The sequence below is a fragment of the Pocillopora damicornis genome, chromosome 4, assembly GCF_964200805.1.
Source record: "Pocillopora damicornis chromosome 4, jaPocDami1.2, whole genome shotgun sequence".
In the NCBI taxonomy this organism is placed as follows: domain Eukaryota; kingdom Metazoa; phylum Cnidaria; class Anthozoa; order Scleractinia; family Pocilloporidae; genus Pocillopora; species Pocillopora damicornis.
Genome location: NC_142673.1, coordinates 25377390 through 25391835, shown reverse-complemented (window position 1 = coordinate 25391835; position 14446 = coordinate 25377390). Strand labels below are relative to the sequence as shown.

The 14446-nt window shown below is 35.8% G+C and overlaps 1 protein-coding gene across 1 annotated transcript; it reads left to right on the top strand.

Moving 5' to 3' along the window:
* Positions 1 to 170: 170 nt before the first annotated feature.
* On the top strand, positions 171 to 11922 carry LOC113683519 (maspardin). The gene is made up of 8 exons (XM_089205769.1): positions 171 to 492; positions 1650 to 1811; positions 2893 to 2973; positions 6550 to 6695; positions 7294 to 7402; positions 8346 to 8453; positions 9526 to 9666; positions 10773 to 11922. The coding sequence occupies exons 1-8, from the start codon at positions 418 to 420 to the stop codon at positions 10911 to 10913; spliced, it is 963 nt and encodes a 320-aa protein (XP_089061895.1). The 5' UTR covers positions 171 to 417; the 3' UTR covers positions 10914 to 11922.
* The last annotated feature ends 2524 nt before the right edge of the window (positions 11923 to 14446 follow it).

Here is a 14446-nt window from a genome sequence, read left to right as displayed (position 1 = left end):
GCATCCGGACTTTGTGACTTATCTTCCTTGTTAGTTTGCTTTCCTGCTTCCCTATTTTTTTGATTAAAGGACACGCATCTTTTAAACGAAAGATAGAGAATTTTCCTTAAAAAAACAAAAAAACCTCCTTTAGTACGAATTTCGTGCGCGTTCATTTTCATTAGTCCCAGTCCTCAATCAACACGATGTGTTTGCTCAGACCCCAATAAGGACTGAGTCCAACTTTAATTTAAAGGATTGCATTTCATTTTAAGTTCCTTTCGAGCCTCCGGAACTTCAATTACTAAGCATTCATGGAGGAGTTTTGTACATGATTTACCTCAAGCTTTAGGTTGGACAAATTCGATTGTTTCAGTCGCTTCTTCATCCATAAAAAAAACACACAGGAGATCTGGAATCGAGTTGAGCTTTATCAATATGGCGGCTGGTGCGAGCGCAATTACACGATCTCAAGAATACATAAGCTTTCGCAGTTCTGTCCCTTTGAAACGGGTGAGTAAAAAAGCTGTACACATTCATACTATTTTCACGAAGTTTATTGCTCAAAATATTGAATTTCAGAATGTTACGAATCAACGATTCAAATACGCGTTGATCTGTTCAAGGATCATGCACATTTCTCGTGCAATGCTTGCGCTAACATGATCGGTCCAACTTTGATCACTCGAGGTCTCACATGCACTGATTGCTCAAGACAAGTTTTTTTCTTCAATGGATGAAACTTTTCCTCCATATTGTGAATATAAGTGCTAATAAAAAATATTTAAACAATATTGCATATATACACTTAGACGGAAGTCAAAGGGAAATGCTTTTTGACATGCCTCGTTGCATTTTACACAATTTTCTGAATCTCTTCTCGTTGACCGTATGATAAATTGTTCACTGTATTAAGGAGGACTAGACAATTATTTGTATTAAAGAATACTGCATTTAGCTTATTATTTTGCGTAGATTACAAATCGTTTCTTGTGCAAGGTACATTTTCCTTAATTTCATTGTATGGGGGATGTCTTCTTCAACTTGGAAAAATCCCTTTTCCAATTTCTCCATCTAACCATCCCATCATTATTATGGGAAATATTCTCTCTTTAGGTTCCCAGTCTTGACTCTCTTCATCCAATGTAGATGTCTACTCTCTTGGTTTTTGTCATCTAACTTGTACAGAGCAAACTCTCTAAGCTCCCCTCTCATAACCCACAACATTGAAATTGTGGGTTAAAGTAAATTTGGGTATCTTTCTTTGCAGGAGAGGAAATCAGGTATTTTTTTTTCCTGTCAATCCCATTAAAATTGACCAAATTCACACTTGACATTGAGGTGGCTCTCCCATAAGCCCAGTGGCTTCCTGGGTCTTGTCGCCTTCTAGCTATAACTGCTGTAAATAAATTTTTTGTATTGTGTACATAAGGCAAATAAAAGATGATGATGATGATGACATGAAGGGCTTTCAATTCTGAACAAGTGAATCCATGCAGTTACTTTTCAGACATAATACCCAATTTTCATGGTTGATCTGCAGTTGTATGAATGCATGTGTGGTTCTTCTTTGACAAATTGAAATTTCAAGAGAATTCCTCTCAATTATTGTGTGCTACTAAATAAATAATACATTTGATATGTAGTATAGTTTCTTTTTTCATTTACAGATTGTTGTTGATAATGATGATGAAAAAGAGTGGTTGATATATGATGCAGGTCCTCGTAGTGTACAGTGCCCCCTTGTTTGTTTACCCCCTGCAAGTGGTACTGCTGATGTGTTTTTCAAACAAATTCTTACCCTCTCAAGTCTTGGTTACAGGGTGATATCTGTAAGTTTCATAATTAAAATAAATAATTTAATTATCACCTATCCTCAAATGAGCACTCCCTTAGAATAAATGCAATTCCAAGCAACCAAGTATATAAAATAGGCAAATGAAGTAAGGGGGTAAATTTTCAAGAAACTATGGTGCTGTGTCAGTAAGGGTATAACAAGATAATTTGGTTTACTTACTGAATTGATAATGAAAACTGACTACTATAAAGAGGTTTTAAAGCTGATGTTTCAAGGGTTATCCTTTGTGGTGGCAAATGGAAGAATTTTGATTTGTGTGTGTTTTACATGATGAAAAGAAAATATATGCACCCTCTCCTTCTCAAATCTCCTATCAGTTCTACTGAAAAATACTATGAAAACAAAGGATGGCCAGTACTCTTGTGTTTGACAACTCTCATCGGGCTTTTGATACAGAATACAAGAATATGACATAATGGGTATCTACTATGACCATTTTACTTTGAAGAAAGTAGTCATCCAGTACTGAGTACACTATACCTAAAATTTTAGCAATATTTTGCCTCTCTTACCTAATGCTGGAGTAAACCTGTACTAATTCTTTCATCCCCTGAGAGAAACTAGGATCTAGTTCCTCCTTACATATCTCCTTGATGTCTTCTGTGAATCACACATTAAAATCACAAGAATTAAAGAAATAATCAGCGACTAAAGAAGCTTTTGATCGCTGCACAAATTCTCCTAGTCAATATCTTAGGAAATGTGTAGAGAACAGTGTCAAGAATATGCATGCTGATATCAGGATTTAAAGGTTTTAATCACAAGTCCAATGGATATCTTTTTAAGTTCTGTTTCCTTTTCAGTGATCATAGTGTTATTGAGTAATGATTTGAAACCATTTGATTATATTATTTTTTTGTCTGGGTGAGGGTAGTCCTGAGAAAAGCTGTTGTCAGTGGATTTTGTCTGGTATATCCACAATCTTAGCAAAAGTCATCATCAGAGTCAAGTGACTCTGACTTGACTCAGGTGTATTAGGTGTATCATGGTGAAGGCCCTTGCCTCAATTTTTCCTCAAAACATGCTAAATCTTAAATCTTCAATAACATTTTCAGGTAGAGTATCCAGTGTATTGGACATATGATGAGTGGACTGAAGGCTTCAGACGACTTTTGGATTACCTGAAACTAGATGAGGTTGGTGTATATATTGCAGAGGGAACAAAAAGCATATAGTCTGTAACTTTTGAACTTTTGTCCACCACTTCATTTCATTGATTTGGCATGAAGTCTTGTTTTAGGTTCCTAATTATGAAATGGATATTAAAAAGTTCCAGTTATTTTTTCTTGGCGAAAAAAAATTTAGGAAATTTCATGTGGTCTGCCCATACTTGCTTGCCAATATGGGCAGATTGATGGTGATCTTTTGGATTCAACTCAAGTCCTGTTGTAAAGCTTTCTCAAAATCTTGTGATATCCATGAAAAGATCTTCCCTTCCTCTTAACATTTATTGAAACAAATATGGGAAAAATCTGGTTTTAACAAGATATGATCCCAACATTTTAAGGTCACTTTAGGCTGTCTTGAACGGTGAAAAATTTATCCCAACTTAGTAACCTAATATCTCAAGCCTTACCTTGCTTCCAAAGTTACCATTAACTATGAATAACGTTTGTTCATAGATGAACAGATTTCATAAGTTAAAAAAATAGGGGAAAGAAATGAGTCATGGAAAAAAATTATCAACCTGTAGTTACCTTGCTATGTTTGGGACCTAGTCCTAAACGCTCTTAAATTAATTTACTGATCAGAAGAAAATGGTTAAGGTTCTTTTACCATCCAGAAATTTTCTGTCCTTATACTATGGAAATATCTTTTGATTTAACATAACTACTAACCCTAAGCAATCCAGTCTTTTTTTCCATTTATTTATGATATTGCATGAAGAGAATGCTCAAGAATAATTTTGGTCAAGTGTGGTTTCTCAAGGTTTGCTGAGGATAGTTTCACATATGCCATCACCTAGAGCGAGTTCATATACCTATCATGGTGTACTTGAGACATGAAGCCTCATTTATGAGGTTTAAACCTCATTGATGCTTCTTTGAGATGCAAAATTCAATTACTGTGGGTTAGAGTAGGTCATGAGACAAATTTCATGCTTATGCGATGATCAATTTGAAACTTCAACTTCCTCCCCACAGCTATTTGAACTTTTGAAAATTAATTCCTATAAACTCCTGCTCCTGGGGCCAAAATCATGTTCAAATGCCCTAGCCAGTATCATTTTTTTGAAAAAGGAAAACTCAGCGACTGTGACTTCACTTTCTACTCAATTTTTATACTTTAATACTCTAGACCTTGTATACAAGTAGCTAGCATAGAGTCATCAAAAAAAATATTTTTAAATATCCTCCACAAACAGTCTCTCAAAACAGAAAAGATCTTAGAGTTAGCTAAATTAACGATTGCTTGCACATTCCATCAAGGTGATGTTTATTTCAAACAACACTCGATTCATGTCGATGCCCTTAGTGGAAGCACCTTATGTATGCATTTTGTGCTCACCATTGGTGAAAAAGAACAATTTGCAAGGTAGCATCCTAAAACGTTGGGTTTTCTCTATAGAAATAAAAATGTGAAAACAAACAAAAAACAAAACAAAGACCGACTCAAAAACATGATGTAATTTACATAACAAGGTGTGACAAGTAGTATCAATTGAAGCTTATAGGCATCAAAATTGAGTAACTCACCAACTGCCATCAAAAGAACTAGGTTGGAATTCACAAGAATCTTTTCTTTTCAAAATTTTTCATTCTCAAAATGGTAATTAAAATCAACCCCTTCATGTGTTAATGGCAAATTGATTGTTTACATTTAGTGGGTAACCAAATATTTATCCTATTGCTACAGTGTCGCTCAGAGATATTTGCTTTTGCCTAAAATCAACAGATTCTTCCATACTATTGGGAAAACTTAGAAATTTGCTTTTATTCCAGAGGAAATATGTACCTAGACCTTTATTTCGGACCATTAAGCTGACTTTGGAGCTGGTCCCAAATATAGCTACCGTATTTACCCGTGTATAAGCCGACCTTTTACTGCCTAAAAATCGGTCCAAAAAATCGCCCTCGACTTATACATGGGTCAAAATCTGAGATAAAAAAACTTTCAGGACAAATTAGCATAATAATTGTCTGATATGTAAACAAACTATCCACTTTTACACGGTACAAGTTCCGATGTCTTTTCCCTGCACAACTCGAGCAGTCTAAGTTTAAACGCTTTAAGATTTATCTCCTAACATAAAGCTCAATGTTGTAGATACTCACTGGCACAATTCTTCAATAATGACGAAAGCCACATTTCTCGCTTCAAGGTTTTGCTGCTTAGTAACCTGGCTTTGTATTGTGCAAGCGCGAGGACTTTGTTTAGCACGTGTTCCAATAAAATGCTTGTTGGCAGGGTTTTTGTTTTGGTTGTTGCGCCTTTACCAATTAAATTGCTGTTGGTAAGTTCTTTTGTGTTTTGTTACTAGAGAAAATGCTGCTTACATGTGTCACTAAAACACGCTAAAATGCTCGTGTACACGCAATAATAAACTTCACGTCCAAACTTGCTGTGATTTTTTTCATATAACCATAGTACCTGAAAGAAAATTCTAAGAAATATAAGATTAGTTTTTCAAGGAAATTCTTGCCCAGAAATAAGAAAAACTTATTTTTGGGCTCCAAAATGGGGGGTCGACTTATACATGGGTTCAACTTATACACAGGTAAATATGGTAAGTCATCCTAGATTGATGACTTTTCTCCTTTGACCTTTAAATTTCCACTATTTTTTTAATTAATGGAATCAATTTATCAATGAACGAACATTCAAAGTAAAGGTAGCTTCTGGATTGAGATAACATTGGAGATATCGGGCTAACAAGTTGGGGTAAATTTTTTACTCTTCAAGGTAGTACAAAACTACATCTACCTTTGAACATTGAGATAACTTGTGATCAAAATCTGTAATCTCCCACTTTTTTGGCCAATAAATTTAAAGAAAATGGATAGATATTTATATTTCTTTCAAGAGATGTCAGGAAATCTTTATGACAGGACTCAAGTTGAAGTCCTAAGAACACCTTTGATATACCATGTTGATGGGCAAGTATGGGCAGACTAGGCTGGCTTTATCAATTTTGTCAAGGAAAAACAAAATTACTGGAACTTTTTAATTTCCATTTCATGAATAGGACCCTAACATCAGCCTTTATACCAAATTTCAGCCAAATCGGTGAGCTTAAGTGGCTGCAATTTTTTGAAAATGTGCAAAAGTTACAGACTATTTCTCTTAAGAGGCTGAGAGTCACATCTTTTGCAAATAAAATTTTGTGTTTTGGTAATGATTACCACTGGAGTTATCCAGAGGGGGGTGAAGGATAAATCCAGGTAGATGGTCCCTGTATAACCATGAAAGCAAACCTGGAAAAATACCTGGTAAAAGTAAAAAGGTCTCTCTCTCTCTTACATGCTTAAGAATTTTGGTTGAATAAGGAAGGGGGGGGGAAGGTGGTAAAGGTGTGAATAAGTCTCTGCTGCCCCTTGCAAAGCAGGTACCCTTTACCAACTACTCACTTAAAAATTCTAAGTTTGTTCCTCCTAAAAGGTTTATGTTAATTCACATGAGCTTGTTACTGCACTTAGCTACAAGTGATTTTTAGGATATCTTGAAAAGTAATTGTCAGTGGTCCTTACTTGATAAAGTTTCCTCTTTTTTAGGTCCATATATTTGGGGCATCTCTTGGAGGTTTCCTTGCACAGAAGTTCGCAGAAATGACACACAAAAGCCCAAGAGTACATTCACTGATTCTGTGCAATGCTTTTGCTGATACTTCTGTTTTTCAGCAGACTTCAACTGCTTCTAGGTAAGTTGACTAACTGAAAGTACAATGACAAAAGAAATTGGGGGTTACTTTGAGATGTAAGAGTATCCAATCCAGGGATGAGTGGTGAGTGTTGATACTTCTAGTCACTTCATGCTATGGAAACTGGGATAAGCTCTGACTGGGTTGGTTGTTTGGCTCAAGGACACACCTAACATTACTTACTGTAGTTTAGTACAACAATGCATAGGGCGATTATTTTTTTCCCCTCCTTGTAGAATACATTGATGGTCATGATCACATCCCCTAATGAGAAGTGATAAACTTGTACATGTGTTCGCTCTTAATGACTACCTTGCCTGACTGAAGTGATCAGGATGGACTTTTAAAAACAATTGTATCAGATTATTGTTGCCCACTAGTAAGAATGCAATCACCTTGACAATGAAAAGTCTATTACTTCCTGCATTATTTAGGATTTTGGTTGATATAACCTCCCTAGCCATTGGAAAAAATTAATTTTTAAAAGGGAAGTTTGGTAATTGTTCTAGTAAAGACATCATTGATCTCAGCATAACTTAGCAAGTCTCCTTAATTTTAATTTTTGCATTTATTTCCTCTTTTTTTTCTTTTTTAACAGCTTTTGGGTAATGCCTGCCTTTGTCTTGAAGAAAATGATTATGAACAATTTCACAACACAAGAAGTTGATGAGGACATAGCTGATTCAATAGACTTTATGGTGGAGAGGGTAAGTGTTACATGCATTAATCAAACAGGAACATGCAAAGAAATTTCAAAATATAGTGCCTTCTAATGATAAAGAATTAAAATATAACTAAGACAAGACTTATAAGATAGGTAAAAATTCATGATGAAACCAGATTCAGTTTGGTTTCACAGTGAAATTAAAAAAGTTATATTTTGACATGCAGATGATGCTGAAGTTAACTGTTCGACTCCCATGAGTGACTGAAATAAAATAATTTCTCCTTACAATATCAAGCAGACAAGTGATGAGAGTAAAGAAAAATGTCAATTAGGGGATTATTAGTTGATCCAGTACTAAATTCTCCAAAATAAAATCATATAAGAATTTTAAGGCAAGCAGTTAAGAGAATTACTAATGAGATCTGATGTGAAAGGGTTACAAAGGTATTTAAGCTTTAATTAAAGAAATTGCAGGAAATAAACCTGAAAAAATTCTGGAATCAATGGGATGCAAACTTGTGCCTCCTACATGCTACAGTAGTTGGGTGTTTTAACTCCTTTATTACTGGTGATTAATTCTTCATTGTGTTAATGGAAAATGATAGCTTGACGCAGGCATCCAACTTTACAAGGCTGCTAAAGTACACTTTAAACAGTTTTTACACCTAAGGTAGATTATATTTTATTGTAATTGCAATTCTGCAGTTTTTGTTGGCCAGTATTAGCTATACAGCATTTGGAAGAAGCTAAACATTCTTAATAAATCACTCATGAGGTTATCCAGCTTTTCAACCTGTTTGCTCTATAATGGCAGACTTAACATGATGCAAAATGCAAACAATGAGGATAAATGTTTTTAACCTTTGAATGTCATGTTATTTGTAGATTCAGGAGTGCTATTCAGTCCTCAAGTACACACACAAAGTACTTATTAAAATATTTACCTAGCATACCTTAAATGTGGTCATGTTCTTGATTTATAGCTGGAAAGTTTGGGAAGAAGTGAATTGGCATCAAGATTGACACTTAACTGTTTGGACTCGTATGTTGAGCCACAGAAACTTGCTGGAATTCCTACAACTATTATTGATGTAAGTAGTTACCACCAGACCTATATCCAATAGAGAAATATGAGTGAAACTGACTCTTAAGCTATATAATGTAATTCCTAAAATCCTTAAAAGTAACTTGAACAGTCATTCATTTTTAACGTACAAAACTTCATTTAGCTAGGTTTTGCTGATGCTGTAAAAAGAAAACAATGTTATTTTTAATTTGTTGAAAGATACAGACCATTGTCTTTTTCGGGCATTTGATAACTGATGGTAATTGAACTGAGCAGAGTTCAATTTTTATACGTAATCACATGCAATTTGGGATTAATCAAAAACAAAAAAAAATCCAAAAAAAATCCAAAAAAATCCAAAAAAAAAACTTTGGGATAAATCAGCATAAGGCTTACCAAATTGCATGAGCCTGTTGGTCAAGTGCCTCTGTAGTCTTTGAAAAGTCTATGAGTGCAGATTTATTCCAATTTGCACATGAAAACTCATGTGATTACTATTATATATTATGCAATAATTATATATTCCTTTTTCCTGTCAATCAATTTAATTTCAACTTTCTGCTCTCAATTTTAACTTTCTGCCCTCAATTTTAACTTTCTGCACTGTTTGGGATTAATTGACAAGTTCTCAGCCAATGAGCATGGTGATAGTATGTACAAGTATTTTCTTCATCCAGTACTGGGCTGGTTTTATAAAAAGTTGCAAAATTTTTCTTCCATTTTCCTACAATTTGATTGGTTCCTTTGAATTAAACACGCCTTGAAATCTGATAGGATAATGTATTTTAGTTAAAAGTTCATATCGGCTGGGGAAAATATGCAATTTAGAGCAAGTAATGGTGGGATTTGTGAATGATTTGTGCCAATTAGAGTCAATCAGATTGCAAGGATCACCAGTGATTTCAAATGGATGTAATTTACTCTATAAATTCTATTATTTTATTTTCAGACAAATCTCATTTGTAATGACCAATAATTTTTAGTTCATAACATGTTATTTTTCAGAACTATACTTATTCTAGAACAAAACATATTTTGATATATTTTAATTCAATCTTATTTTAATAAAAGGCACATTTTTTGGGGGTCTGTCGTAGGTTTTTGATGACTGTGCCCTCTCACAGCCAGTAAAGGAAGAACTTTACAAGTGTTATCCAGATGCCAAGAGAGCTCATTTAAAGAAGGGTGGCAACTTTCCATATCTTTGCCGGAGTGCTGATGTTAATCTCTACCTACAGGTGTGCTAAGAAACAAGAAACACTAGATTTTACTAACCAGGAGTGACAAAAAAGGATTTTCCCCTCAGAATACACATGCATTTTTAGACAGAGTGGTTGTTAGAAGGAAGAAATCTAAACTAGGGGAGACTTTAGTTATCAAACATCAAATTCTCTCTGCTCAAACTATAAGAAATGTTTGGAAGACAGTGCAGAAAATTAATAAATAGATTTGTGGCTCTGGTAACTCGTTTACAGGGAAACTTGTAGAATTAATAATCAGAACTTGCTAACTGATTTGTTGAAAAAAAAAAAAACAGTTGGCCAAAAAAAACATACAGTACCGCTCGCGTATACGTTAACTGCGCAGACGAATTTCATGCGCTCCGACGCAGTGTAGTCAGACGCGTATGTAAGATTTTTTTGCGCACATGGTCGAAAAAATGCGCGATTCCTATGCCTTTGTTATTCAATGCTAGAAGTTTCCTTCATTGTTGTATGAAACAAAGGACTTCTGGGTTTGAAAAAGCGGCGAGTAGACAACGGAAAATTTACATAATGACAAAAGCTATCATGTTACACTCACGCGTGTCGCGTCGCTTCGCGCATTTTTCGGATAACGAGCAGTAGCAGTAGATTTGCTAGATTTGAGTTGACCTGACTTACAATATGATCCTCGCAACTGCACACCTACCCCTCCCCCAACCAAACATTGACCCTACCTTTATATCAGTTGACTGTTGTTGGGTCAGGGGAGGGGTAGGTGCGCAGTTGCTTTGACACTGACAATGATCCAAAGAAATTTAACCCTTTAACTCCCAGATCAAATTTGTAATTCTCCTTACTGTCAACCATACAATTCTCATAATGTTAGTGCAGAGAATTTGGTATTGGATCAACTAATCATTCTCAAATTGATATTTTTAAATTCTTATCACTTATCTGGTCAATATTGTATTGATATTGTAAGGAGAAATTCTGTCTTGGTCACTCATGAGAGTTAAAGGGTGAACCAAGCAAGGCTAAAGCTAAAAGCTGATAGGCTGATAGACAGAGATATCAGTAAATCAGATCTGCATTTTATTTATGCTCCTAATCTTTAATTTTTTTTTTTTTTTAATTTGCAGATTCATCTTCGGCAATTCATGGGAAAACGATTCAGTGCCATGGATCCCAAATGTATGACGGAAGAGGACATGGTATCATGCGGTCTGTTGCCATCGGCAGAGCCACCTTCTGTGGTGTCCTCTGATGAGGAGGACGAGTAGTAAATAAATAGTTATATTATAATAAGTATGGAGACTAAATTTTATGTTTGGCAGAACAAGAGCAGCTCGTAATTAGATAGACATTATTTTGTGATGGTGCCGACTTCAGGTTTTGGAGAGGCAGTTAGTCTGTATGATGCAAAATGTCAATTGGTAGTTTTCTGTTAGGTGAAAAGACAAGCCATGGTAAAGCAACAGTTTCCATCTGCCTGATAGAGTTTGGCAGCAATCGAATCATATACAAACAACTCTTTAAAAAGGGAATTTCTCAGCAAGAAACGGGGATTTGATCAAGTTATGTCATTCTTAACACGGAAAAACATTTCTTGAATACTTCTGCTCAAATGATACAATTAAGACAGAGTTTGTGAAACAGTGTGTAGAAAACTTTTTTAGAGTTAACATCCCTATAGAAAATGTTAAACATCAGTTTTCTTTCTGAATGATAAATGCAAATCCACACAAACGTGTTGAAAAGTTCGTAGCTATGACTTGTATCACAACCAAGTTCCTAAAGGTAAATTTTATGCTAAATTTAGAATCTTCAGCTAATTTGGAACTAGCAGAATACCAGTTTCAGCTTCTTTATTCCCAAGTGAATTTAGTTTCCCAGTTGCTATACCCAAAGCTCTACGACTGAGGAAGCACGTTGTGAGAATTAAGGGAACAGTTGGTATATGGAAATTGTTTAACGAAATGCATGAATCAAGAGGGATCGCCATGTTTGCTAAGGACATTTTAAACTAGTTTCCTCCTGGAAGTGGCCATGCCCTCGCTACCGTACGAATCTTGGTCCTGTCGATCAAGATTTTCTCTGGCCTCGTACTTTCAGTAGAACAAAATTTATGTATTTTTGCAACACTGTTCCCAAGGAGGTCTCTATCGTCCATAGATGAATAATACAGGTCTTCTCCCAAAACACGCGTGCAGAAGGCTTGAATTTTACGATATATTATTGTGTTTGTTGGATCTATTTTAATAAAATTAATTCTGGAACAACCTCAGAAAAGGATGTCAGAGCCAGGAAAATCTCCATTGAACAACTATGAGTAATCCTCACGATTTTTTGGTGCACATACTTGGACATCATTCAGATTCCCAGCGCGGTCCATGCACATATCTCGCCTAACACAATCATATATTAGCTTCATTGTCCCTGTAAGAAATGCCTCACTCCGTTCTCTTCAATCACGTGGAGTTCCGTGTTAAAGAGTGACGCTCTTATTTCTAATAGAGATTTAATTTTTTAAAACAAACGGACTGAACCGTGCGTAGTGTTTCCGACCATTTGTACTAGTGCGGTCAAACTACCGAGTTGTTCTCGAAACAGCGGTCTCATACTGTTGTCGTCACCACACGCGTGTCATACACGAGAAAACAAAACAAAACCAGTCACTGAATGAACCGCCTAAAAACTGCAATGAAAGATTGTAAGGTACAGGGCAGAAGCGAGAGAAGAAAAAGTGCAAGAACTACTCCAATAAAGCAGAAGGTCGAATCTAGTTGTTTTGCTACTGAAAATGGTATTAGCCTTTGTTTATTTGACATTAGAGACCGTGATTAATCTAACATTAAGATTGGGTTAGATCGAAATATTTACAAAGTCGTCCTATTTAAACCATTTAATAAACCTAAATTCGGAGCTGTTTTTGCATCTGAAGTCCTCTTAAGGAAAGTTCAGTGAACAAATCGAAATCGCCTTCATTTGGCATCCAGAATTCGCCATGCAACTAAAACAAATTTACAAATTTAGTTGATCCTTAAGCTCAAATATAACTTGCCAACAAACCGTTGTTAAATGATTACTTCAGCTCACCTCAGGACCAATTTGCTGCTTAGACAATTTGCAATGTCCTAAATACTGTATTGTATGAATGAGCGAATTGGAGAACTGCGTTTAGGGGCAACGAGAAACGAAAAAAACCGCAAGTTAAATAAATTTTTCTTCCATGATTCTGAAAACAACGCCGTAGAAAAAAGAACCACTGAAATCAGGCTCTTTCATATTTAAAGTAAAGTTGGTAAAACCAGACATAAAGAAGTTAATTTTTACGCTGTTGTATGTACACGTCTTGCTTTACCTTCCTAGGTTCGTGTGACATATTGTCATGTCAACTAGGTAAATATTTTGTAAGATGGCCGCTTTCGGCAGCTATGGACCTTAGTTCAAGTGTAACTTTATCTTTTAACTTCTTTCATGACGACCCAAAGCGTTGTAAACGGAGGCATGTATATTCAAGTGTCCTTTCCAGTCTATGTAGCCAGCATCTGAGAGGATATCATCCTCCAACAGCGAAATTCTAACTCCTCGGTTCGCTCCTCGAGTCCTATCTCCTCAACGCATTCTACCATTTCGTTCAGCTCTTTCCCTCGATCTTGCTTAGCAGACACAGAATCAGCCCATTTGCCCCACTTCGCCTAAAAATGCCAGAGTGACTTTATCAATGGTGTTGCATAGCTCCTGTGCCGTTAGAGGTGTCTTGTTTCTGTGAAGAATCCCACCGCTCCAACTTGGCTTAATTCATCTCCCAGCTTAAGGTCCCTTGTAAGCAACCAAACAGCTTATCTTGTGCTAAGTGATATGTGTCACTTCTGTCTTCACTAAAGGACTGATTCCTGCTTTGTTCTCTCATTGGTGAATTGGTCTGATTCGGAAGAGCACCAGAATCGTGATAAAATGCGTTTGCATTTTCACACCTTCTCTCAGATCTGGACGGGTCCGTAATGTTGTCTTGTCGGGAGATATTACATAAAACCATCTCTGAAGATATTTTCACTTCCTCTGGCCCTTTGCGTCTAGCTTGCAAAATGGCTTTCAGCTTTTCTCCCGATAACTGTCTCAGCTCTTCTCGCCTGTCAAGAATGAATTCGTCACGCTCCACGTTTTAATGAAAAACGTTAAGAGTTTCAAAATACGCTTAAAGAACAGAGGATATACCTATATTGAGATTTTGGGAAACGTATCTCCAGAGTCATTTTCTGAGGGAGAGAAAATATCCTTTAAAAGAACAGACGTACACAGAAGAAAATTTATTTTGTTTTTTGTAACACAATCTCATCCAGCTTTGCCATATTTAAATTTTTTTGGCAAATTTGACTAAATTTGGAGGATTGGATAGCACCGAGTTTTTCAATGCATCCTGGTTGATGGCGTCATCGCGAGGCGATAAGCGTTAAGTACCAAGGAAAAACAGAAGTGTTCTCGAGTAGCTTTCTGTTTTATTCATAGTTTCTGTTTATTTTCGATTGACATTTGTATCCGACGAAATTCGAACACAACTTGTACATTTGCATGAAAGCTGAAAGATGAGAGCAAAAAGCTTTTCCGTGCCAACAAGTATTTCGCGGTTTTTCAGTAAGATAATAGTAGTACAGTAATTGGCTGTACAAGATCACTTTAAAAAAGTGATCTTGTAAAAACGCCAACTCTCTATGCTACTCTTTATTTGATGGAATTATTTAATGGAATCATTTGATGAAATCGTTTTATAATATCAAGCGTTTGAATACTGTAGGAGACTAGCGATATGATC

Bases quoted from the DNA above. Each gene is read 5' to 3' on its own strand.
- LOC113683519 (XM_089205769.1), top strand. From the start codon at position 418: ATGGCGGCTGGTGCGAGCGCAATTACACGATCTCAAGAATACATAAGC. The intron at 493-1,649 runs GTGAGTAAAAAA...TTTCATTTACAG, and splicing joins GTTCTGTCCCTTTGAAACGG to ATTGTTGTTGATAATGATGA. The intron at 9,667-10,772 runs GTGTGCTAAGAA...TTTAATTTGCAG, and splicing joins ATGTTAATCTCTACCTACAG to ATTCATCTTCGGCAATTCAT.